The sequence below is a fragment of the Alligator sinensis genome, unplaced genomic scaffold, assembly GCF_000455745.1.
Source record: "Alligator sinensis unplaced genomic scaffold, ASM45574v1 scaffold637_1, whole genome shotgun sequence".
NCBI classification, from domain to species: domain Eukaryota; kingdom Metazoa; phylum Chordata; order Crocodylia; family Alligatoridae; genus Alligator; species Alligator sinensis.
In genome coordinates this window covers 525,911-548,997 of record NW_005842368.1, presented here as the reverse complement: position 1 = coordinate 548,997, position 23,087 = coordinate 525,911, and the positions used below count along the sequence as shown (strand labels likewise).

General features: G+C 60.9%; 1 protein-coding gene across 2 annotated transcripts in view; it reads right to left on the bottom strand.

Moving 5' to 3' along the window:
• Positions 1–373: 373 nt before the first annotated feature.
• The window catches only part of LOC106722495, a 26,254-nt gene continuing 3,540 nt past the window's right edge, over positions 374–23,087 (bottom strand). Inside the window, exons 1-6 of one of the 2 annotated variants that reach the window (XM_025210724.1) lie at positions 18,279–18,365; positions 17,074–17,222; positions 15,474–15,540; positions 13,420–13,486; positions 2,570–3,315; positions 374–1,694 (exon numbers count right to left, since the gene is read on the bottom strand). In XM_025210724.1, the coding sequence (XP_025066509.1) occupies positions 2,603–3,315; positions 13,420–13,486; positions 15,474–15,540; positions 17,074–17,210 (984 nt within the window). In that variant the 5' untranslated portion in view covers positions 17,211–17,222; positions 18,279–18,365 and the 3' untranslated portion in view covers positions 374–1,694; positions 2,570–2,602. Of the gene's footprint in view, positions 1,695–2,569; positions 3,316–13,419; positions 13,487–15,473; positions 15,541–17,073; positions 17,223–18,278; positions 18,366–23,087 lie in introns of those variants that run through there. The other variant, XM_014522554.2, reaches the window with a different exon arrangement.

The window sequence follows — 23,087 nt, the reverse complement described above, 5'->3', positions numbered from 1 at the left end:
GGCTATAGCATCCTGCCTCCCGTTTTGCTCTGTGAAGATATCCAGTCACCCTCTATACTGCACAGCTTACCACAAGTTAATAAATGATGGGATGGGCATGGAAAAGGCAGGAATTTTGGCATTATAAGCACACTGGGAGGATCGTTTTAAGTCAGTGGTTTTCAACCTTTTTTCATTTGCGGACCCCTAAAAAAATTCAAATGGAGGCACAGCCCCCTTTGAATTGGAAGGGCAGGCATTCACATACTTGTGATCGATCACAGTCATCTTCCGCGGGCCCCTTAGGCATAGTCTGCCGCCCCCCAGGGATCTGCGGACCATGGGTTGAAAACCGCTGGTCTAAGCCATGGTTGTAAGCAACCCTTCAACTTGCTGACTTTTGTTGCAGTCTTTTATTATCCCTCCAGAAGCACTTCTAATACAAAGCAGATGCATTCAGATTTCACAGCAACAACGGCATCTCACCCTGCTTCTGTCGGCAGCTGAGCTGATGGAGGGGAACTTCTTGCAGGCTTTCAGCTCCCAGGCCCAACACGATTTTCCCGTCCTCCTCCTGGCTGGGAGTCAGGACGCCACGGCTGCTGCTCCTTTCTTACAACGTGAACGCGGGCGCTGCTCTGGGGATTGCTTTCAGGACAGTTAAAATGGGGCAAAACTCCCCAGCTGCTTCTCTGCGACGGGCTTTTCTGAAGGCCAGCGTGGCTTCTACCCACCCTCACCCTGGCTGCGTGGTGGGAGAGGAGACAGCACCCACTCGGATGCTCTGGGCATGCAAAGCCAGCTAAGGGAGCCCCACTGAAGTCAGGGTAGGGGCGAGAAGACCCAGGCTGAGCATGAGCTCGAGCGGCACGAGGCTCTCACAACTGCGGCGGGAGATAGTAAGGTCCAGATCACAGCAGGACTGCTCACGCCCAGCGCCAGAGACAGAGAGACCCCCCAAAACACCGCTCTGCCCTGCTGTTTCCAACGCTGCCCTCGGGACCGGTGAACCCTCGTCGGGGCGAACGATGATGAGCACCATCATCCGTCTAGGGCTCCTAAGGCCTGCTCCTCACACCTGAGCCCCTGATGCTCCTGGCTGGGGAGGGTCCCTCTCCCCACACTCATTCACTCGCCTGCCTCACGTGTATCCCAGTTGATTTCGATCTGCTGCAGCCAGTGCTCGGCGCCGGCACCTCTCTGGCCTGGTCGGGGCAGGGGGACAACCCCGTCTGGCCCCCGCTGTGGCACAGCAGCTCTGAGAGGGCACGGGCCGTGTCCTAGCTGGTCTCAGGAGGCTGCTGGCAGCCGTCCATCACTCCCCTAAACTCCCTGTAATCCCTAATCCACCTCCTCCCCACCCCGCCGTCAGGTGGTGCTCCGCGGTCCAAGGCGTTTGCTATCAGCTCCTTCTCCGGCTGCCGCAGAGGCTCTGATGGAGCTGCCCATGCTGGGCCACATCCCCATCTGCAGGAGCTAATATGTCCCTGTGCCCCCAGGTATCGCTCCGGGGGTCGGGGCTGGAGCTGGGGGGGTGCTGGTGCCAGGCGAGGCTTCACGGCTTCCCTCCAGGAAGATCAGGACACTCAGCTTCGACGGTCACGCCGGGCTGGGGAGCGCTGCTCTGGCAGGACCCTTCCCCTGCAGCTGGAGCCCCCTGGGACGGGGGTGCTGCTTGTGGGCCCAGCTGGGCCGTGACCGTGGCACTTTGCTGTCTTGCAGGACGAGAGAAGGAAAAGCAAACCCCGTTAGCACCAGCAGTGATGGGAGCTGGGTCCCACGTGTGTCCGAGCATCTCCTGAGCCCACCTGGGAACAGACCACGGCTGGGGACGCTGAATCCCCCATGGCAGAAAGGGGTCCCAGGGCTCTGCCGTGTCCGTGGCCCTGCAGAGGAAATGCAGCCCCGACACCCCCACCCAGCTCCTCTCTGTGTGCACCCAGAGACCCCCCACCCTCTGGCTCCAGCGCCCCGCTCTCCCTGCTCCTCCCATGCCCATTGCTCTCGGCCTCCCTGAGCTGTGCAAGGAGGCTGGCGCAGCTGGGGCTTTCCCTTGGCTTGCAAGATGCTTCCCCTCCTGAGTCAGCACTTCTGGCAGGAGGTATTTCCAGGGCCACCACCATAACCTCAAGCTGGGCCGGGGAGGCGCTTGGCCGGCTCCAGGAGGGAGGGCCAGGAGTGTCAGTGCAGAGACCAGAAGGCAGGCAGCTTCAGGGGGAAGGACGGGGCCAGGGCAGCAAAGGCTTGATCCCAAACCCACGGGAGGTGCAGGGGCAACCCAGAGCAGGCTGGGGGCTGGAGGCAGGGCACGGCTCAGCCTTGGGAGGCCTCTCGGGGCCCAAGGGGACCTCACTGAGCTCGCACCTTGCACCCCTCTGCTCCCCAGCTGACTGACCCGAAAGTGCAGGCTCCCTCCTGCCTGCCCTGGCCCTGGGGGCTCTCCTGCCTGCCCCTCGCTGCCGCACCTGGCAGGCAGGGCTCGTCTTTCCTCTCCCGTCCTCTCCTCCCCTGGCCAGAATCAGGCCCCAGCAGGTGCAGGAGCCCCAGGCCAGAGTCAGAGTCCGGCTCTGCCCCTCCCAGGTGACCTTACCTGCGCCTCGGACGGAGCTGGGCTGGCGGCCGCTCAGAGGAGGTCGAAGCGCTTCTCTGGGAGAGGCGGGGGCTCGTCCTCTGGCTCCAGGGCAGTAGCGGGGGCAGCCGTCAGCACCAGGCAGCGCTCCCGGGGCTTCTTGCACACACGCGCGTACATGGCTTGCAGCTCCTTGCCTGTGACGTGCAAGGGCTCGCTGGCAGGGCCCTCTTCGCAAACGAGCTCCTGCACCTGCAGAGACGGTCCCTTGAGGCTGCGGCCGGGCTGGGGGGGCAAGAAGGCCTGCTCTAGCGTGCTGTTGCATTGCGATGCCCTTGCTGCTGGCTCCTCAGCCCCCTTGCTGGCCTGAGAGGAGAGACCCATAGCAGCCGCTGGACCTGGGTGAGCCCCTGCCGCCTCTCCTGCTCCGTGCAGCGCCCCCAGCCAGGAGCAAACGTCCTTCTCGGTGATGCTCTCATAGATCGGGCCATCTGCACCCTGGCTGGCATCCACGAGGGCTCCTGGCACATCCCTGGGAGCCCAGGGGAGCTCCTGGCACTGCGGAGACTCTGCGGCTACTGGGTTTGGCCTCCCTGCTGCTTGGGGTCCAGGTCTCTGGCCACTAAGAGCCACCATTTCGCATTCCCTCTCCGCTCGAGGGCTCGCAACCGGGGGCCTGCAATCTCCTGGCTGACGGCGGGCACTGGCAGCGAAGCCGTTGGTCTGCATCTTGGTGCGTGGTCCTGGGTCACCGGGCTGGGAGCCTCCTGCGGAGAGAAGAGCAGCATGACAGAGCAGGCAGAGCACTGAGCCACATGCGTCCTGCTGGGCCTGCTGCCATTGCAGCGGGGCAGTGGCATGAGCCGGGTACCAGCGGGCAAGCAATCTTTGCCTGCAACTTCCAGCCTGGGCTGGGCACCTCTGCGCCCAGATGCCCCAGGCACGAGCCCCTGAGAGCAGTCTCCTCTCAGCAACGTCTTGGCGAGCCCACGGCTCTCTGCATGTGCCCTGGGGTAGTCTAGTTTCCAGCCCGTTCTGGTGCCAAACACAGTCCTTTAGCTTATACCGCCCTCCCTACCCTCCCCTCTTTTCTCCCCTCCACCATACACAGACATCACCCAGGTGCCCTGGCTCTGCGGGATGCTTCCTGCCGGCCACCTCTTCCTCGGCCTCTTGCAGCACTGCTCGTGGTCACAGCTCGCTCCGGCTGCCGGTGTGATGTGGGTACAGGCTGCTCTGCCCTCCCAACATGCCAGCGAGGGCAAGGTTTTGATCCTGAGCTCTGCACACATGCAAAGGACATCAATGCAGCCTGGGGATGGGGAAGCTCCAGCGTAGCAAAGCCAGAGATGCTGAGAGTCGCCGCAACGAGGACACGAGTGCAGCCGAAAGCCTCTCTCCAAGCTGGGCTGTTTGTGGGGTTTGACAGGCCACGTGAACCAGAGCTCCCACTGCCACGGCGAGTCCCACGTTCCCCTCCTCGCTGTCTGCATCACGCACCGCTCAAGAGTCGAGCAGTGAACTGGTGCGGTGACGCTGGACCGCCCAGTGCTAAGCCTGTGTCTGAAGGAGAGCCCAGGGAAGGGCTATTTTTGCCCCAGCGCTGTTCCTTGGATGCTGTTTTGTGTGGTATGGAGGCCGCCTACCCTCCATGGGCCATGGTCAGCCTAGAGCTGATGGCTATTAGCACCTCCCTCTGGTCTGGCAGGACACTGGAAAGTGGAGGAGGGGGCACAGGACCCCCAGCCTGCAGCTTTCCGGGGAAGAGAAGCGTTCCCGCTGTCCCCTGCGGGCACCGAGGGGGGAAAGGGCACTGCTGGTTCTCCCCTACAGCAATGGGACAGAGCAAAGGGTGCCCCCGGCCAAGCTGCAGGCCCTCTGCAAAGTGCAGCCCTCGAGACAGGCTCTGGCAGAAGCTGCTCCCCGAAGACGGAGGATTTGATCCAGTGAGTCTCCTCCGATTTGCACCCAGGCCTTCACGGCACAGCGCTGCACGCTCCGCGTGGCACGGACAGGGAGCGGGGCTGGGGCGGGCGGCTGGAGACGCAGCAGGGCCGTTCTCCCTCGCCCGGGCAGAGCTGCTGGGAGGGTTGGTTCTGCTATAATGAGTTTCTGCCCTTGGTCAAATATTTACTGAAGAAGGGACTCTGCTCTCGCTGGGCCCGCTGCCGAGCGCGCGTGTTCGTGCAGCACGAGGGAGCCTCGGAAAGGAGCTTCACCGCGGACCCGGGCTGCAGAGAAACGCGCCTGATCCTGGGGCTGCGTTTCACACGACTCCCGAGTTCTCCGTCCTTCATGCAAACGCCCCGTGGAGGCTGGAAATAAGGAAGCCACGGGCTCCTCTGGACAAGGGCTGTGTTCGAATCCTGGTGCCTCCTCTCCTGGGCTTCGCAGGCTCAGGCCTCGAGCGCTGGGGCGCGGGGGGTCGCAGGCACGCAGGCCAAGGGGAGAGACGCGCTAAGGCAGGAGTCACCGGTGCTGCTATACCATGCATCTCATCCACGCGCATTCGTGCTGCAGCAGTGCCTGCAACCCACAGGGCTCGGGGCTGTGCGGACACCCTGCGCCACACGGTCCGTCCCCAGCTCGCACAGCCTGAGCCGAGCCAGCTTGGGGGGTCCGCACTGCTCTGGGGTCCGGCTTGCTTTTGCCTTGCCAAGTGCTTGCTGCCTGACATCCAAAATGGGTCTGCAACAGGGATCCTGATGGCAGCTGAAAAGGGGTTTGCCACTGCCCAGCTGGGGGTTCACTCCTCCCCTGGCAGCCCTGACCATTGCAGAGCACTGCGCGAGCGGCCAGGGCCGTGCAAGGTGTAACTAGGATGGTGGAGGGGTAAGCAAGGGCCTGCGGAGCTGGGGCCTCGCAGCCAAGGCAGTGCGGCTCGTGTCCCAACTGCACGCACGGTCTTTGCCAAGCAACACACACACCTGCACGCACGTGTGCATGCACACACACACTGAAAAGATACAACCTGTGCAGCGAGGCAGCCCTTCAAATTCCCCCCTCGCCCCCAGACCTGCTGCAGCGTCACTTGGGTACCAGCCCCTCACAGCGCCGTGAGCGGGAAGGATGGGCTGGTCACAGCCTGCCCTCCACAGCCCGGCCTTGGCCCCATGCTGCGCCCTGCCAAGCCGTGCCATGGGCAGGGTTACCAGAGGGTGCTGCCCTCCATCACATGGCCGGGGTCAGGATTCACTGGCTCCCGTTCAAAGCAAATACAGCCGGAGAGCGGCTAAAAATAACCGCGGCGAGACAGATCCAGCCACCGCCGTGCACGCACGGCTCAAGCAGCCTCGCAGAGAGGCCGAGAGCGAAGGTCTGACCCTTTCCCCTAGACGCGAGGCCTTCTCCGATTGCAGGGCCACCGGTCCCTTGTCAGAGCTGCTCCCCGCCTGCTGTGGGCACCTCCACCGCGGCCGCTCCTGCTTCTGTACTGGGAGCACCCTTGTTACAGCCCCGAGCTCACGAGCACACGCAGGGCCCCACTTCCCCGCCCGACCGGCACCAGCTACCTCCTGTCGTGGGCCCCAAATCCCCGCTGCCCCAAACATCATGGGGCCGTCACCCACCCAAAGAGTTTCTCCTCCTCTGAGATATCTTCTGCTCCATAAAGGGGCAGACGAAGGAGCCCGCGTCTGTGTAATGGCACAAGGCAGGAGGCCCGGTCTAGCTTGGCCAAAAGCTCAGCTGCTGGCAAGAAGGAGCCGCTGTCCCTCTCGCTGCCGGCAGATCGGAGCAGTCAGCGCAACGCAGGCTGCAGCACTTGTCCTTGTGGCCGTCGGCTCAGGGCGGTGCCTAGAGAAGACCCCATGTCCAGAAAAGCTCTAAGTCCCCTCCGTGGTGGCTGCAACCTGCGGCAGGAGGAAAGAAACCAGCCCCAACAACCCTGCCTCTCGGACCCTCCGTTCAGCTCTGCCCTGGCGCTGGCAGCCGGGAGCCTGGGAAGCTGAAGGCCTGTGCTAGAGGCTGTCTGGAGGACGGGGCTCCAAGCCTTGTCACTTCCAGGACCTTGGCGGCTACACCTCCAATGGATGTGACAGCGGGGTGCCCCGCTGCGTAACCCCGGCCTGTGCCCTCCCTGCTGCACGGTGTGCGCAGGAGCCAGGACGTCACCCGCCTGCCGTGCCCCGCTCTAACCCTGACATCCAGCTCCCCGGGAAAGCGACCGAGGGAAAGTGGCTGGCGGGCTGCGGAAAGCGCCTGCACGAGCCAGGCATGTCCCTGTGCCAGCCCCACCTGCGTTGGAGGGCGCGGGGGGCCGGCTCATCTTGCACTCCCTCCTTGGCCTGCCTCCTTGACTCAGGCTGTCCCCGACTGGGGCTGTGGAGCCATCACGCCACGCCGCTGGCACCTGAGTCCAGTACGTGCGCTTGCCAGGAGGAGGGAGCTGACTCCTGCCCACCTGCCCCAGGGTTTCTGTGGCTGCAGAACATGCGCATCGCAGGCGAAGGCAGGGTGAGCCCTCTCCCCTGAAAGAGAAGCCCCCGGGGCACCCCATTTTCCGTGGCCTGACTCAGCCCGTCCATACACCCTGGCTCCGCTGGGCTGCTTTGGGTTTCTCTCCCCACTCGGTTTAGATCCTGCCGTGCCACGCGGGGGGTAGGCAGGCAGCAGCTTCGGCGCAGCAAGCAGTCAGGAGGAGCTTCGCCAGGCTCCCTGCTAGCTAGCTCTCCAAACAACCTGACATCTTCTCAGCGAGGAAACCACGATGATTCATCAGGAACGGAGGCGGCCAGGGTGCCCAGCCTGGCGTGTGGGATGTGCAGTCCTCTCACATCACGTCCGCACCCGGGCGAGAGACCCAGGGAGCAGGGGCAGGAAGCCACAGTCTCCCTTCTCCTCCCTGCCCCAAGCCTGCGCCTCCCCAGGCCTCCACCCCACGGCTGCGGTCCCGCGGGCTGTTGCTTCCCCACGTATCGACATTAGGAGATTGCCAACTAAATGGCTTTTCCTCAGACAACCCCTCTTGGCCCAAATGGAGCCTGTTGTCACACGGACTCTGGTTTCTCTGGGTCTCCTGCTCTGGGAAGAAAAAGCCACCGTCAAGGCAAAATCCACCTTTTCAGCTGGATTTTAAAGCGCCCCGAGTTCTGGCTCAGTGTGACACTTGTTGCTCAAGCGTGAGGTTGTTCATGCCAACAACCAGGGCTGAATTCACAGCACATGTCTCGACTGATCCGACCCTACACGGCCACTCGCTTTTCACCACCCGTCTCCCACCCGCTTCTTGGATTTCCCAAATGTTGAGATCGAAACTTATTGGCCTGATTCAGGATAGGAAAAATCAGAAATGGCCAAAGCCTGGCAGGGCAAGAAAGCTTTCGCAGTCCAGCTCCCAATGCATCCTTGACCTCAGCTTGCTCAGCCGAGGCTGCGGAGCACGAGCTGGCAGTTGTCATGGGCTGGTGGTCCTACAGCACTGGTTCTGCCTGTCTTGCTCCTGAAAATCCTAGACTACGGAAACAGCTCCCTAGCACCACTCTCCCCCCCCAGCCACAGCTGCAGTTGTCACTGGGACACCGTGGGATAACAGCTAGGATGGGGCATAATGGTTGCAAATGGACTCCGAAGCGGTTCCAAGCCAGGAGTACTACGTGTGAAACTGTACATTGCACTGGACCACGCTAAGGGCACTTAAAATGCGAGCGTCAGCCCATTCAAGCTCATTAGCTCATGCTAAGCGCCTTCGGAGCATCTCAGAGTTACACCAGTTCAGGCAAGGGTTAACTCTGGGCTGTGCTACCCAGCTCATGTTAGGGTCACTTCAGTCAGCTCCACCGAGATAAAGGGAATGATTTGTGGTCCTCCAGCTTCCCAGGATGCACTGCTCCCAGTGCACCCCTTCCGCCCAGCAGGGCTAGAGGGCAGGTGCCCTGGCTCCAAGCCACGCCCCTGCTCGCCAGCCCTCTAGTGGCAAGTCAGAGCAGTGCAGGCGAGAAACGGTATTAAGCCTTCCCCTTCCCGTTCCCGTTCCCGGGTCGAGCGTGGGCTGAGGGTAACGTGGAGCCGCACCCTAGGAGCCCCACCGTCTCCCGTGGAAACTCTTTGGGAGTTTTGCTTTGTGAAGTGTCAGAGGACTCGGCCTTCTGCAAAGCAAGTCTGGGGAGCCAGATGGGAGGCACCTTCAAAGATGATTCAATTTTTGGAAACCGTGGCACACCCACCTACGGAGAGCCAGTGCCGGGCACAGGGTGCAGGACAGCCACAGCTAGGCCTGGTGCTGGGAACCTCGGCCTCTCTTCACCCCACACCCTGCCAGTGTAAAACCACGCCTGATATCTGTAATAACACAGCAGAGGGGAATTAAAGCATCGTTCCTGGCAACGGCATAGAGGGGACACTTCTTTCCTACCGCCGTTGAGGCTAGACTGCAAGCAGGTGTTGCATGTTTCTGATTTCGCACTCCTGGGCACTATGCGCGTGTGCCTCAAGCCGTCCCTCCCTGCCCGTACAGACCGCGGGGAAGGGGTATGGCAGGAGGACAAGTGACAGGAAGCACCACGTACGGCTCCGACTCCTCCCAAAAAGGCTTGAGTCTGTTTTTCTAAAGGGAAAAAAAGGAACTACCCTAGTGCCATGTGCGCTGCTGTCTGGTGGACACAAACAGGTCTGCTTTACCACGTGTCCAAGTCCCTAGACTGCCGGCGGTTCACGGCGTCTCCTTTCCCGCGGTAGGGGTCTGTGCTTGGGCAGCAGGAGGACGTGCAGAGCGGTGTGTGCCGGTGTGTGCGAGACCGTCCAGGCGGGCCCTGCTCTGCAGCCCGGCACAGTCTGATGCTTTGCTCCGTTTCATCGGTCCCTTCACCATCGTCCTGAAACTTCAGCCCTGGTTTCCGCCTGCTGCTCGCTACAGCCCTTCTGCTCCCTTCTGCCCTCCCCTTTCCCTGGACCCAGGTACTGACAGACTTTCTTCTGCCGCGTCTACCTCCTTAGTCGAGGTTTTTACTCTTCACGGGCAGCCGCTTCCTCTCAGAGACGCTGGCCTGGTGTCTGGGCAGACTCCGCAGCCAGACCTGAACCCCTCCTCCTGCGAGCTGCAGCCCTGGCCCCGCGGGCAGCGCGCTAGCCCGCAGTCCAGTTCCTCAGGCAGCGGCTGCAAGCGGCTCTAGCTCCCCGCTAACGAGCAAACCAGCTTCCTTATTATTTCCACGTGCGCAGGCAGTTCCTCCTTTCAACGTGTGCATCGAGTGCTCAGCAGTTTTCTCTCCAAGTTGACAAGAGGTCGATACCAAGACAACAGCGGACAATGCTGGAGAGAGAGCGGCAAGGCTTCGCTTCCTTTGCGGTGGCTGCTTTGCTCCTCGAGAGGTTGGAGTCGGAGCCAGGGGCCTGGGTACCAACCGCAGGCTACAAGCAACCCCACGGTGACACAGGGAGCACCGGTCTCAGATGGCCAGGACGCTGCGGTCAGCCCTTGCACCTCCTTGGAGGTCTCCTCTCCCAGCAGTGGCTGGGTCTGCTGCTGCTGAGCTGGCGAGATCCCAACCCGGGACAGGGATGGGGATGAACAGCAAGAAGCAGCTCAAAGCAAGCACAGGCCGGTCTGTCTGGAGCCTGCCTCCCATCTGGCCTCAGGTGTTAGCCAGCTGCCACGTGACCTTCCTCGGGAACTCACGTGTAAAGTCCTAAACCCACTGCAGCTCAGGTGCGTGCCCGAGCCCCCTAGGCTGCCTGCTCTGCCCATGCTGAAGCCTCAGATCCATGATCTGCCCCCCCGTGCTTCTGGCTCAACCCCACCCTGAGCAACTCGAGAGGCAGGACCAGAGCCGAGACCCGGCGGGTCCCAGGCAACCAGCCTGCGCTGCCATCCTGGCGTCTGGAGCTAACCCCTTGCAGGGCATCTGGCTTGGGGATGTCCCTGCTCAGCTCTCAGCGAGCTCGGAGCCCCTCTTTGCTCGCTATCTTCCCAGCACACTGCCAACACGTCTATCCGGGCCGCCCAGGTCAGAGCACTGACCCAATGTCAAGCCATCTATTAGCTCCCAAGTGGGAGCCTCGCGGCCCTGGAGGTTGTCACATGCAGCAGCCAGCACCTGCCTGCCTTTGGCATTAATGGTTTTCCAGGGACGCAAGAGGGTCACGGGCTCGTGTCCGCTCGTGACAGGCGAAACGGGGTCTGGCTCTCACTTCTGGGCTGTACATTGCACGGGCTGCTCCGCAGAGCGCTCAGGAAGGCAGGTCGGGGCTGTGCAGATGCTAAAACACGACGGCATCTTCTGCACGGATGCTAAAACCTGACAGCGTTTCCCAGCCAAGGCAGGCACTTGCCCTGGGACAGCGTCCCCCGATCCTGCCTCTCCCAGGTGCCTCCACCCAGCCGTGGCTGCGCTTCCCCGGCACTGCAGGCTGGGGCTGGGAAGCACTTTGGGCCGAGACGCTCCTGACCTGCGCGGGCTGCTGGCAGCGGGAGGGAGGGCCGTACTCGCCGCACCTGCACATACTGGCCCCCATTGTGTGTCTACTGGGTTTGGAGGCCGGCAGCCAACGCGCTCTCCTCGCCTCAGTGCGTGGCGGGAAATCCAGCGGGGAATGCAGGCATGTTGCACACACGCGTGCACACACACACACATGTGCATGCTTGCACACACTCACTCCAGGCTCCGAAGGACAACGAGAGCACTCTCAGCTGTGGGCAGGCGTGCTGAGAGAAGGAAGTGGGGACCAGGATACTGCCAGCATCCCTGCACCAGCCCGCGCTGGGGGAGCAGAGCGTGCAGCAGGGACTGCTTGGCCCAGGAGTTTCCATGCTGCTCCTGGCACTGTCTCTGCTCGGGGAGATCCTGTGTGCACCGTCACGTGCTCAGCACCAAGGCCCGTGCCAGCACAAGTTGCTGCTGGGCTCTCCACTGTGCTCTTGGGGCCCTGACCCCGTTCCCCTGAAATCAGCCAGGATTTGGCCACTGGCTCTGAACAGAAGCCACGCAGGGCCCACGTGGCAGCCAGCGGTCAGGACAGGGCATCCTCTAGTGAAATGGAGCCTTTCACAGCTCTGAGCCCTGGGAAACCCAGAGCCAGCATGGGGTTAATTAGACACTGATCCCTATTCTCTCTGCACGCCAGAGAGCGAGGATCCCCCACGGCTGGAAAGCCAGTGGGGAAGGGGAAACGCCACCCCCAGGCCAGAGCCCGTGGCACGAATCCCTGCAGCTTAACCCGCAGATGCAGCGTGCCCCCCACCTCCATCTGGCATAGCCTGAGCCCTGTTAAATGAACTCCAATCGCCTTACGTGGGTGCCGCAGAGACAAAGACCTGCCAGCTCCCCCCAGAGAACTAGCATGCCACCAAGCTGGGTCTGTGCCAGCCACCCAGCTGCACCGAGCCCTGGGTCCTGCTCAGCCAGAGCAACACACTGACAAGAGTGACCGTGTCCACTAGATCCCAAATCCACCGCCCCTGAGAGCTCCAGCTTCACCATGCTGTGCCACGAGGACACGACTTGCACCCTCCTGCCCCTGCGGCTTTGGCCCGAAGCAAAGAAGAGCCCCCGTTTGCCCCCAGGTCAGCTCAGGGGAGGGAGCCTTCTGGGGTCGTGCATCCACACAGCACCAAGCACAGCAGGGCCCGATCTCGACGGGCAGCTGGAAAGCAAGCACTCAGGACCCCTGGCATGCCCTGGCTCCTGGCAGTCCCTGCATCCCACTCCCCTGGCAGGAGCAGTATAAATACGGAGGTACGTGGAGCCTGGTTCTAGGGTAGTAAACCGAAGCCTCGAGGTTGCAACAGTGCAGCGGTGAATGAAGATGCAAGGGGCAATGGGGTGAAACCCCGGCAAAGCATCTGATTTTGCCCGTATCAGACTGACAGACTGTCTCCCATGGAGCTGGTGGGAATCTTTCGATTGGGTCTTTTGGCACTGCTGCAACTGCACGGGCTGCACGGGTACCAGGGGGATGGCACACGTGCCGGGCTGGTTCTGGGGAGGTGGATTGGCTCTTACAAGCCCTCCTCTCCCTCTGCTGTACATCTGGTCCTGCGCTGGGGGGGCGTGAGGAGCAGACAGCGCTGCTCAAAGCTCTCCAGTTAGATCCCAATGGGAAGCAATTGTTTCGGCAACAGGAAAGCGAGTGTTTGTCCTGGCCGTGGCCCACCAGAGGAGATGGGAACCCCCTCCCGCCCTGCGGAGGGGGACGTGCCTCTCTCGGTGGAGCTGGCAATACCGAAATGAACACCGGGATAGCTGACGGCAGCCTGTTTCTGCCCCCTCTCCTCGGCTCGGCTCGGCTCGGGCAGCTTCCCTCGACTGCCTCTGGGCCAGGAAGAGGAAGCCTTTGCCACTGCACGGAGGCCGGGCGCCCGGCTGCAGGGTGATGCAAATGGCCTGTACGCAAGCCCCGCTTTGCTGCCAGCCTGGCCCTTCTTTGGGGTCGAGCAAATGCTCCTTCATTTTGCATCCCTGGGACAGCTGGGGAGAAACGGGGCACATCCACACCACGTCAGTGAGCCTGGGTACCAGGTGCCTTGCAGCCAGTAGCACCGGGCAGGTTGTGCCACCTATCTCCTGCAGCCGGTAGGTGAGACAGGCTCCTCCAAGCATGGACAAACCCACCCCTGCTTCGCTTGGCGAAGTGAGTGCCAGCCCTGGTACAGCAGGGAGACAGCAACAAAAGGCAGAAACCTTAGCTGGAGGTGGTGCAGGTGTGAGCTGGTGAAGCCCCGCACCCTCCTGGTGTAAGCACAGGCAATCGGCAGCACTAGAAGGGGACAAGCATGCAGGCATCGTGCCAGTCCCGCTCTGCCCACCGTGCCCTGAACCCGCACCCGAGACCACAGCCTTGTCTACCCCGGGTCCGAGCCGGCAGGTGCAGCGAGCAGGCCCTGCACGTGCGAGGCAGAGCTGCCTGTCCCGTGATGCCACGGGTTCTGGTCCTACCTGCTGGTGCCACTGCTGCAGCTTGCCACGGCTTCCCTCCAAGGCACCTGTTGGACGGCAGCTTCTTCTGCAGAGAGAAACCGTGCTGTGACACTCGCCTACGGCCGCTCGCTCTCACTGGGCCTCACACACGGGCCTCTGTGCTGGGCTCTGAAGCTCTCTGTAGTGGAGTGGGGTCTGGCATAGACTTTTTTAGGGGCAGACCCTCTGAGGAGGGCAGGGGGTGGGTGTACAGGTATGGAGACAGGTGCACAGGCACGCCAGTATGCCGTGCAAACTGTGTAATGGGATTTTGGTGTGCTTTGATCTGTCAAGTGAACCACGGGGGCTGCTTGGCAGTGTTGGAGGTGGAGTTATCTATCTATCTATCTATCTATCTATCTCAGCGATGGAGGTGGAGTTATCTATCTATCTAGATAGATAGATAGATAGATAGATAGAGATAGAGATAAAAGTATTTTTGCAAAAAAAGTAGTGATGGGGACACGGTCACTACCCACTGCCGTGAGCCAGCTGGGGCGGGCAGCCAAGGCTGCAGAGGTTCACTCTCGGGGCCTCGCCCTGTGTATAATCCGGAGCCCCTGTCCCCACCGCCCCGTACAGCCACGGCTCTCCGGTGGCAGGCGTGGTCCCCAGATGGGTCGCACATGTCCTGCCTCTCCCGAAATGCAGCCGAGCCCCCCTCAGCGTGGGACAGGAGCTAGCGCATGCCTGCAGAGGCAGCTCTGCTCCCTGGGCTGAGCACCTGTACAGGATGGGGAAGACTTTCTAACCCAGCCAGGTCACACCCGCTTCTGGGAGCGATCCTGCGACCAAGGCTCGTGGGCACCAGCTGGCCGGGAAACAGCCTTGCCACCCGGATGCAGCACCTGCCGCGTCCCTGGCCTCGATGACTGCAGCTGCCTGCCACAGGCCTGCGCCTCCAGGTCTCCTTTACTGCAAGGGGCCGGAGGTCCAGGGTACAACCCTAGCCAAGGCCAGGATGACTTTATGTGCGTGTTGCCTTGGGCGCGTCGCAGGGCCAGGCAAGGAGGCTGCATAACCTGGTCAAGGGATGGATGCAGAGCACTAGGAGGCATGGGCTAGCCCTGGGCATGGCTCGGGGAAAATTCAGCATCCCCCGCGCCCCTGGTTGGGGAGATCAGACAGCCTAGCCCTGATCAGAGCACCGGGGCTACCTAGGCCTGAGCGGGGCAGGCAGGTGGAGGATACATAGGTGCCTGCTGCCACCGGCAGGCAGGAGATATTATAGCACTGTCTCTCCCAGGCTGAGCGAGCCCTGGCCCACGACTGCAGCCGGCCAGAGACTCCTCGGGGGTCATCCAGGCCCACGCCCTGCCCCGGCTGCACTGACCCCCCCAGCCCCGACAGCCTCTGCGTGGGACCCCAGCGAGAGACTGAGCCACGTCCCTGCACAGCTGCTTCCACGGTCCAGCTGCTCTTACATTTGGGAGGGTAATTGCCAAGCAATTATGTCCTGATGGCTTATAATTCTCCCCTGGCAGGTCCTGAGCTCAGCGGGGGAGAGAGAGGCGTCCTCCAGGCCCAAGGTGGCCCTTCATCTCCTGCATCTTTCAGACCTTTCCCTGCACTGGGGACTTTCCACCTGACAGCTCCTGTTTAGAGTCTGGGATGCTCTCGCCCACGGGGCAAATGAAGGATGAGCCCTGAATTGCCAGTCCAGCAGCCCCCAAAGCCCTGGAGAAGGAGCTGAACCCCTGCCCCGGAGAGGAGGGTTGGAGCTGCCATTGCAATAGCACAGGGGTTTGCATAGACCCAAATCCCAGGTTGCACAGGGGAGAGCTGCGACCCTGCATCGCAAGCCGAGGAAGGGCGTGAGGCTGAACCCCTGCGGGGCTGCCCTCGGAGGGACCAGGCGGGAGCGATGCCAGCGAAGGAGCAGGGGCAGCGTTTCGGCGCGATGGAGGCACCACACCGCGAGCAGGAAAGCAACGGGGAAGGCCTGAGCAATGCAAGCCCCTCCGACCGCTACCCCCTCAGCAATGTGGAGGGAACCCCCCCTCCCCAGGTGCACCCAGAGCCGGGGGACTCACCATGCTGATGAGCGTGGAGGACTCAATCCTCATCTTGACAGACTGCGTGGAAAAATGGCGATTTTTCCTGGAAAGAAGAGAAAGACCCCAAGTTGACTTGCTGTCCTGCGCCAGGGACCACTCCGACCCCAAGCCCAGCAGAGCAGCAGGGAGCCAGTGGTCCTGCCTGAATGGAAAGGGTGGAGAGCTTGGGGTTTCGGGATCACGCTCGGCTCAAGCCCTGAGGCATCACCTGTCCTTTTTAGGGGAACTTTTTCCTCCATGGGGCCCATGAGTTTCACACACCCCTGCCCCCCCGCTGATATGGTCTGTCTGAGCCGGTTGGGCAGACAGGGGTCGGTCTGGATGTGACCTCTGGGGCTCCTTCCAGCCCCACGGCGCTAGGACTCTCTGACTCGATGAAATGCAGCTGCTTCTGGTGCAAAATGTGCAGCCATTTCAAGGTACCTGGCAGCATGATGCTGTTCAGGCTGGGCAGGCAGTGATGGCGGTCAGGTAGAAGAGGGGCCCTGGAGCCAGCGCTAGCACTCTGGACCCTGCACAAGGCTCCTGTGGACTTCCATCGGGCACCGGTGCCCACTTGGGTGGATACAGCAGGTCAAACCAGACCAGGATCTGCCCACCCTGCCTGCCTCTTGCACAGCCCTCCAGCTCAGAGCAAGGAGGGGCAGCTCGCCAGCTGTGCACACAACGTCCGGCATGATGCTGGCAGCCCGAGAGGCCGCAAGTCGCTTGAAGCCTGGGGACCCGGCCTCTCTTCTGCCCTCCTGGACACGTGGCCAAGCACACAAAGGGGCTTTCACGTGGATTTGTGTGGCCTCCCGTGGCCAGTCAAGGCACATCTCCAAGGGAGAGCTCGCCCCTCTGCTAGTTTGGAGCCCACTGGGCTGATCAGAAAGCCCGACTGCATCTTGGCTGCCCTCCCGGGAGAGCCGTGTCCCTGGCAGAGGGTCCCCTCACCCCTTTTTCTTCCCCTTCGCCCTGCTGCCAGCTCTGTGGGCTCCCTGCTAGGGCCCGGATGCTGAGGTCGGCGTTGGCGAATGCAAGTCGCTCCTTCCTGCGTGCTCACTCCTACGCTGGCACCGTCTCGGCGGACAGACGCAGGTGCTCCAGGCATCTCTGCAGCCCAGGTCTGGAGGGGGCTCATTGCAGGGGAAAATCCTGCCTCCTTCCCCCACCCGTCTCCCTTGGTCCGTACCTCCTCTGACCACACGGCCTTGCCCACACCGGGTCGGGGCTGCTCTTTGGCTGGATCAAGCTAGACCCCGAAGCGGGTCTGGCCTCTGGTTAAATCAGCTCAGCTTCGAGCGGCTGGTAGTCACAGCCGGCTCGCTCGCTCTCAGGCAGGTTCGAGCAGGGTTGAGAGCTTCTGCACAGCTCTTCGCATCGCTAGTTCACAAACACCCCGTTCATTAACATGGTGCGGGTCTGTTCGTAGCCCCAAGATGGGAGCAATCTGCCCCGGTGCAGTGCGTCCGCACGCAGGGTTTACACTGACCAAACTAGACCCGCGTGGTTACAGCAGTGCCGGCACCTCCGCAGGGCTGCCCAGCCCCGTCCAGCAGTAATGCATTCGCAGGAAGGTTTCAGGGGCACGTACCTCTTAAAGGGCAAGCAGAGAAGGAGCAGCAGAATCGCGAGCAGGGCGGGGGCGACGGAGCCTAGCCCCCATTGCAGCTGGCCGCATGCCACCGGGACTGCCGGAGACTCGGGTCTCTCTGCCACGGAGGGCGCCATGGAGCCACGGGCCTGGATGGAAGGAGAAGACAGCTGAAAACCAGCAACCGGCACCCACCAAACAGAGGCACAAAGCCAGGAGAAGCTCCTTGGCTGCCACGAGCGTGCAGAAGGGGTGTGCACGTGGCTGGGTGTCTGTATAGAGACGGGGTGCGTGTGGACAGCTTTGGGGGCGATGGGGCTTGGGCAGCCTTTTCCAGGAGTCACAAGCTTCCTCTTGGAGGGTTCCCTGGTTTGCAAGGGACGTTGCACACAAGCCCACCCCTGTATCGGGGCCAACAGACCACGAGAAGGTGCTCGGACCCTCCTGGGATGCCTCGAGAAATGTTGCAAAGGGTCGTTTATCAGTGCCCTGCCGGAAATGCCAGCGGCAGAGCCAGTGCGAGCGACCAGCATGAGGGCCAAGGATGCGCTCTGTCTTCCAGCAGCTGCTCCCCAAATCCTCACTCCTTCCGGGCGCTTTGCACCGCTCTGGACCCAGGTCCCACCGGGGGGGGTTTGCAGCTGCCCAATGCATGGCAGTGCTTCCAGGCAGGATATTTCCCACTGCTGGGGGCCACAGCACCTGCTGCTGCACCTGCACCAAGCCCCTGCCTGCTGCTTCTCCGCTGCCCTCCCGGCCACCGAGGTCCCATCCCAGCAGGGAGCAGCTCCCTCCCCAGCGCTGGCCGTACAGCCGCTGCAGGGTGAGGAGGTCTGGAGTGTGGAGCAGCAGCAGGAGGGACCCAGACCTGCAAGGGATGGGCAGGAATTGGGGAAGGAGTCAGAGGCAAGGAGGGCACGAGGCAGCCAGGCTGGCAGAGCAGGTTCTCCTCCTGGCTCGGCCCCAAACTCGCCCTTTCCCCGCATCGGCCAAGCCCCTGCCTCTTTGGGCCTCTGCTCCCCACCTGCGTGAAGACCCCTCCCACCCACCGGAGGCTGGAGGGAGGCTTAGCCAGAGCTGGAAGGACATCGAGGCCCCTTGCACCAGCACCGCTTGCTCTTTGCAGCGGCACATGCTCCGTGTGCCGGGAACAGCTCCCCACCCACGGTCCCTCCTCCGCTGGGAAGAAATTTCTCAGAGCATACCTCTGCCGTGACAGCAGCGCCGCACCCCGCTCTGCATGCGCTCTGTCTTGGGCCTGGCTATTTGCTTTCCCCAGGGCAGCCCTTCCCTGGCAGGGCCCCGCCACCTCTGCCCTGGCACCCCTCCTCGTCAAGGAAGCAAGCCGGGGTCTGGCACCCTTCCCAGGCCAGACTTCCCCTTGTAGGTAGTGGGTTTAAACTAGCAAAAGGAAGTTTTTCCACCCAGCAAGTTATTCAGGTGTGAAACTCGCTGCCACAGGAGTTTAAGTAGATTCACAAAGCACCTGGACACGTGGAAAGGGGTATCCGTCACTATTGAGCACGGGAGTGAGGGGCACGGGCTCTGCATCCTGGACCTTCAATGCTGCAGGCTGCAAGTGGGAGAGGAACAGGGAGAAAACCCTGCTCAGACCCCGTCCACTCTCCCTCCCAGCCTCTGCTCTCTGGACGATGGACCCAGGGTCTGGCCCAGTGCATGGCAACTCTCATGTTCTTACGAGCTCTTGCCCTGTGTCTACAAGGTGCTCTGAAAGGGTGGGAGTAGAGGACAGTCAAAGCCAACGGGCACCAATCTAGCTCTTTCGGCTTCACCAGCTGCAGACCTGGCCTCGGGGACCTGCTTTCCAAGTTAGGGAGAGGAAGAAAAGAAACGAATCCCACAAATGCAGTGCTTCCTCCCTTCCCCTGGCTTCGACAACCCGGAGAAACCCAGCTCCCGGCCCCTGACACCCATCACTGCCTCCCTCCGAGTGGTCCTGACTAAAGCCAGGCCAACGCGGCTCCCGGAGAAAGACATTCATGCTCCACGTCGGAGATGAGCCCATGAAGAAACCTGGCCCTTGCTCTGCTCTGGGAAAAGAGCAGACTCGGCCCCCGGGACGAAGCAGCAGATGCGTCCCATTAGCACCAGCAGAACGGATGCTTGCAAGAGAAACGCCTGCCCGCTCCAGGCACCCTGTCGCAGCGAGGGGACGTGGGGAGACCCCCAGAGACAGACCCCTGGAGCTGGGCAGTTTCTGCCAATAAAGGCAAACAGGACAATCCAGTTTGGCAGAGCCTGACTCACGGGAGCAGCCTGCATGTTTTCAGCTGAGCCTCGGTGATTCACGTTAGCGTGTCTCCGTCCTGACGAGCCCCAGGCCAACGCGTTCGGGAGCAGAACGGCAGCCCGGCGCTGCCACGGGCCAGCCTTCGCCTGGCGTATCCCTCGCATTTGGACACGGGCTACCAAGAAATGCAGCCAACCGTGCTAAGCTAGGGCCTCCTCTCTGCAGAGGGATCGCCTGAGGTCACCACTCGGCACCTTCGTCTTTGTACGGAGCTATCGCTGCGCTTTCATGGAGCCGTCACGTAATAATGACCAGAGCAGTCGGGTCTCAGCCTCTCACCTCTGCGATAAATGAGCGTGGACGTGGATGCTGTGAGTGCTGATGCCCTCCAGTGGCCAGCTACCGAGAGGCTACAGGGCCTGCTGCTAGCCTTAGATCCAGAGCCTCACCTCGGCTTAGGGGTGTTCAAGCCGGGGGCTGCGGGCCAAATCCGGCCTGCAGACAATGCACACAGCCACCCGTCCCTGGATGCCAAACGCCCAAGCCCCATGCAGCAGGTTTGGGGCTGGGCCATGCCCCTTTCCCCCTTGCAGGGCTGGGCCATGCTTCCTTCCCCAATGCGGCCAGATCAGGGTCAGGCTATATCCCCTCTCCTCGTGGGGCAGGGTTGGGGCTGCCCCACTCCACGTGGCCGGATTGGGCCCACCAGCAGGGTCCGGCCTGTGGGCAGACGGGGCACTGCTGCAAAAAGGTTGAGCACCCCTGCCTTAGCTCATCTGATAGTCGTGTGGCACCAGACAAGGGTTCAAGTCAATACCCAGAAACACTTTGGGGCAAGTCAGCAAGGAGCCTAGAGGAGAGCTAGGCGACCGGGAACAGGCAGCTTGGGCTTGCCAGGACCAACTTAATTTCTTTCTATGAACTTAATTTCCTTGTATGACAAGGTGACGGGCTCTGGGGGATGGTGGAGAGCGGTGGATGGGGCATCCCGCAACGTTGGCACAGCTCTTGACGCTGTCTCCCGTGATAGCATCGTCAGCGAGCTCAGGGGGCGCATGTACACGTCACGGGTGTAATCCCGTCGAGATGAAACCCAACGAGGAGTCGTCGAAGACTCGATGATGAAGGGGGAGGAAGTATGGAGCGGGGTTCCCCAAGGATCAGTCCTGGGTCTGGTGCTTTTTAATGTCTTCATTAATCATAGAGAAGCCGTGCTGGAAGGGACCTCCGGAGGGAGGGGTCTCACGTGGAGTTCAACCCAGCCGCAGGCAGGAACATCCCTGTCCAAACTGTCCCATACCAACCCTAGTCTAAACTCTGCAGAAGACTACCCTCAACCCTGGCATAATATAGACCGAACCTGCCACAGGTAAAGCAGGGGGACCGCGGCAGCCAACGACGTGCAGGATGTAACCAAGTGCATGCTTAAATCACCCGCAGATGATGCCAAGCTGGGTGGGGTAGCAGACACTTTGCAGGGTAGGATCAGGATTGCAAATGCCCTTGATACACCAAAGAAATGGTCTGACATAAATGAGCTGCACTTCAATAAGGACTAATGCAAATACTGCACTTAGGGTCAGCTGCACAGACACAAACTGGAGAACAACTCTATGCCGCAGCACTGCAGGGAAGGACCTGGGAAGCAATGGCATGCTATTGCGGCAAAAAGAAGAGAGTCCTGGGATGTGTCAAGAGGAATGACGCCAGTTAAACACAGGAAGGGATTCTTCCATTTTCCCAGCGCTGGGGAGGTCTCACCTGGGCTCCTGTGTCCAGGCGAGCGCTCTTCACAAAAGATGTGGATAATCTGGAAAGAGTCCAGGGGAAAGCAACAGCAGTGTGGAGAGGTCTCGAAAACCTGACTTACAAGGAGAGGCTGGATGAACGGGGACGATTTAGACTTGGTGACGGACTCCAATTACCGAAAGGATTGTTGCAGAGAAGCTGGCAATCAACTCTTCCCTGTATCCACAGGCGACAGGACGCAATGCAATGTAATAAGGAAGATTTAAGTTGGATATTAAGGATTTACTCACTATGAGGAGGGCTAAGCCCTGGAACCGGTTATCTAGAGAGGCCGTAGCACCTCCATCACGGGAGCACGTTAGCCAGACACTTGGCTGGGCTCATCTGACACTGGGGGACCCTGCCCTGAGCGGGGGGCTGGGCTGGATGGACTCCTGAAGGCCCCGACAGTCCTGTTTTTCAATGATTTGAAGTTGCTGCTCCTGGGGTTTATACGTCATCCCCATCTACAGCACGTGGATCTGTTAGGCTGTGCTACCCCAAACCCCACCCCAGCTATGGGCCACCTCAGCAAACAGGCCAAGGACTGAACCCAGTGTGGCATCAAACTCCTGCCAAGTACCCCCAACTCCGGTTAGACCTTTCCTGGGTCCCCAGGGTGTTCAGCCTGGCATCGTGGCAGGACGCCTGCTCCTTTCCAGAGCCCTGAGAACAAGTCATTGCCTCTGTGCTTCGTTCGTGGTTACGCCTGCTCTGGCTGTTCGAGTGGGGCAAAGCTTCCTGGCTTAAAATAAATCACCATTGGGAAACCACCCCATGGGATGCTGGTCCCCAGGAGCTATAAAGACATGTCCCTGAGAGAGCAGGAAGTGTCCCTCTTGCACCCGTGGTCATCTTGGCTGGTCGCTCAGCGTGGCACGGTGCCGTGTCCTCACACCAACGGGGAGGTTGTCAGGATCGGGCCCCAAGTGCTTCAGGAAGGTTCAGCTGAAGATCACCGCTCTGCTACAGACATGCTTTGTGACCCTGGGCACATCACTTCATCTCCCCGTTCCTCGGCACAAGGGGGTGATAATACTCAGTTTGTCTGGCTCATTTCTGTAGCTCTTGGAGCAGGGTCTGTCTCTTCGCTGGGGCACGTACAGCACCTAGCACAATGGAGTATTATTTCAATGAACTCGGGCGATTAGTCAAGGACGCACTGCAGAGTAGGAGTTTTGAAGAGATGGGAGCCCAGGAAGGGTGGCTGTGCCTTAAAGAAATGATCCTTCGGGCACAGAGGGAGACAATCCCCGAGCGAGGCAAAAGAGGGAAAGGGGCCAGGAGGCTTCCCTGGCTGACCAGAGAAATCCAGGGCAGCCTAAGGGCCAAAAGGGGAGCACATAAAAAGTGGAAACAGGGAGAGATTACCAAAGATGAATATACCTCCTCCGCTCGTGCTTGTAGGGAGGCAGTTAGACGGGCCAAAGCCACCATGGAGCTGAGGATGGCATCCCAAGTAAAGGACAACAAGAAATTGTTTTTTAGATATATTGGGAGTAAAAGGAAGGCCCAGGGAGGAATAGGACCCCTGCTAAATGGGCAGAAACAAGTGGTGACGGACAGAGGGGACAAGGCTGAACTCCTCAACGAGTTCTTTGCCTCAGTGTTCCTAAGCGAGGGGCACGACAAGTCTCTCACTGGGGTTGTAGAGAGGCAGCAGCAAGGCAGCAGACTTCCATGCGTAGACCCTGAGATGGTGCAGAGTCACTTGGAAGAACTGGATGCCTTTAAGTCGGCAGGCCCGGATGAGCTCCATCCGAGGGTGCTGAAGGCACTGGCCGACATCATTGCAGAGCCACTGGCGGGAATATTTGAAAGCTCGTGGCGCACGGGCCAAGTCCCGGAGGACTGGAAAAGGGCCAACGTGGTCCCCATTTTCAAAAAGGGGAGGAAAGAGGACCCGGGCAACTATAGACCAGTCAGTCTCACCTCCATCCTTGGCAAAGTCTTCGAAAAAATTATCAAGGCTCAC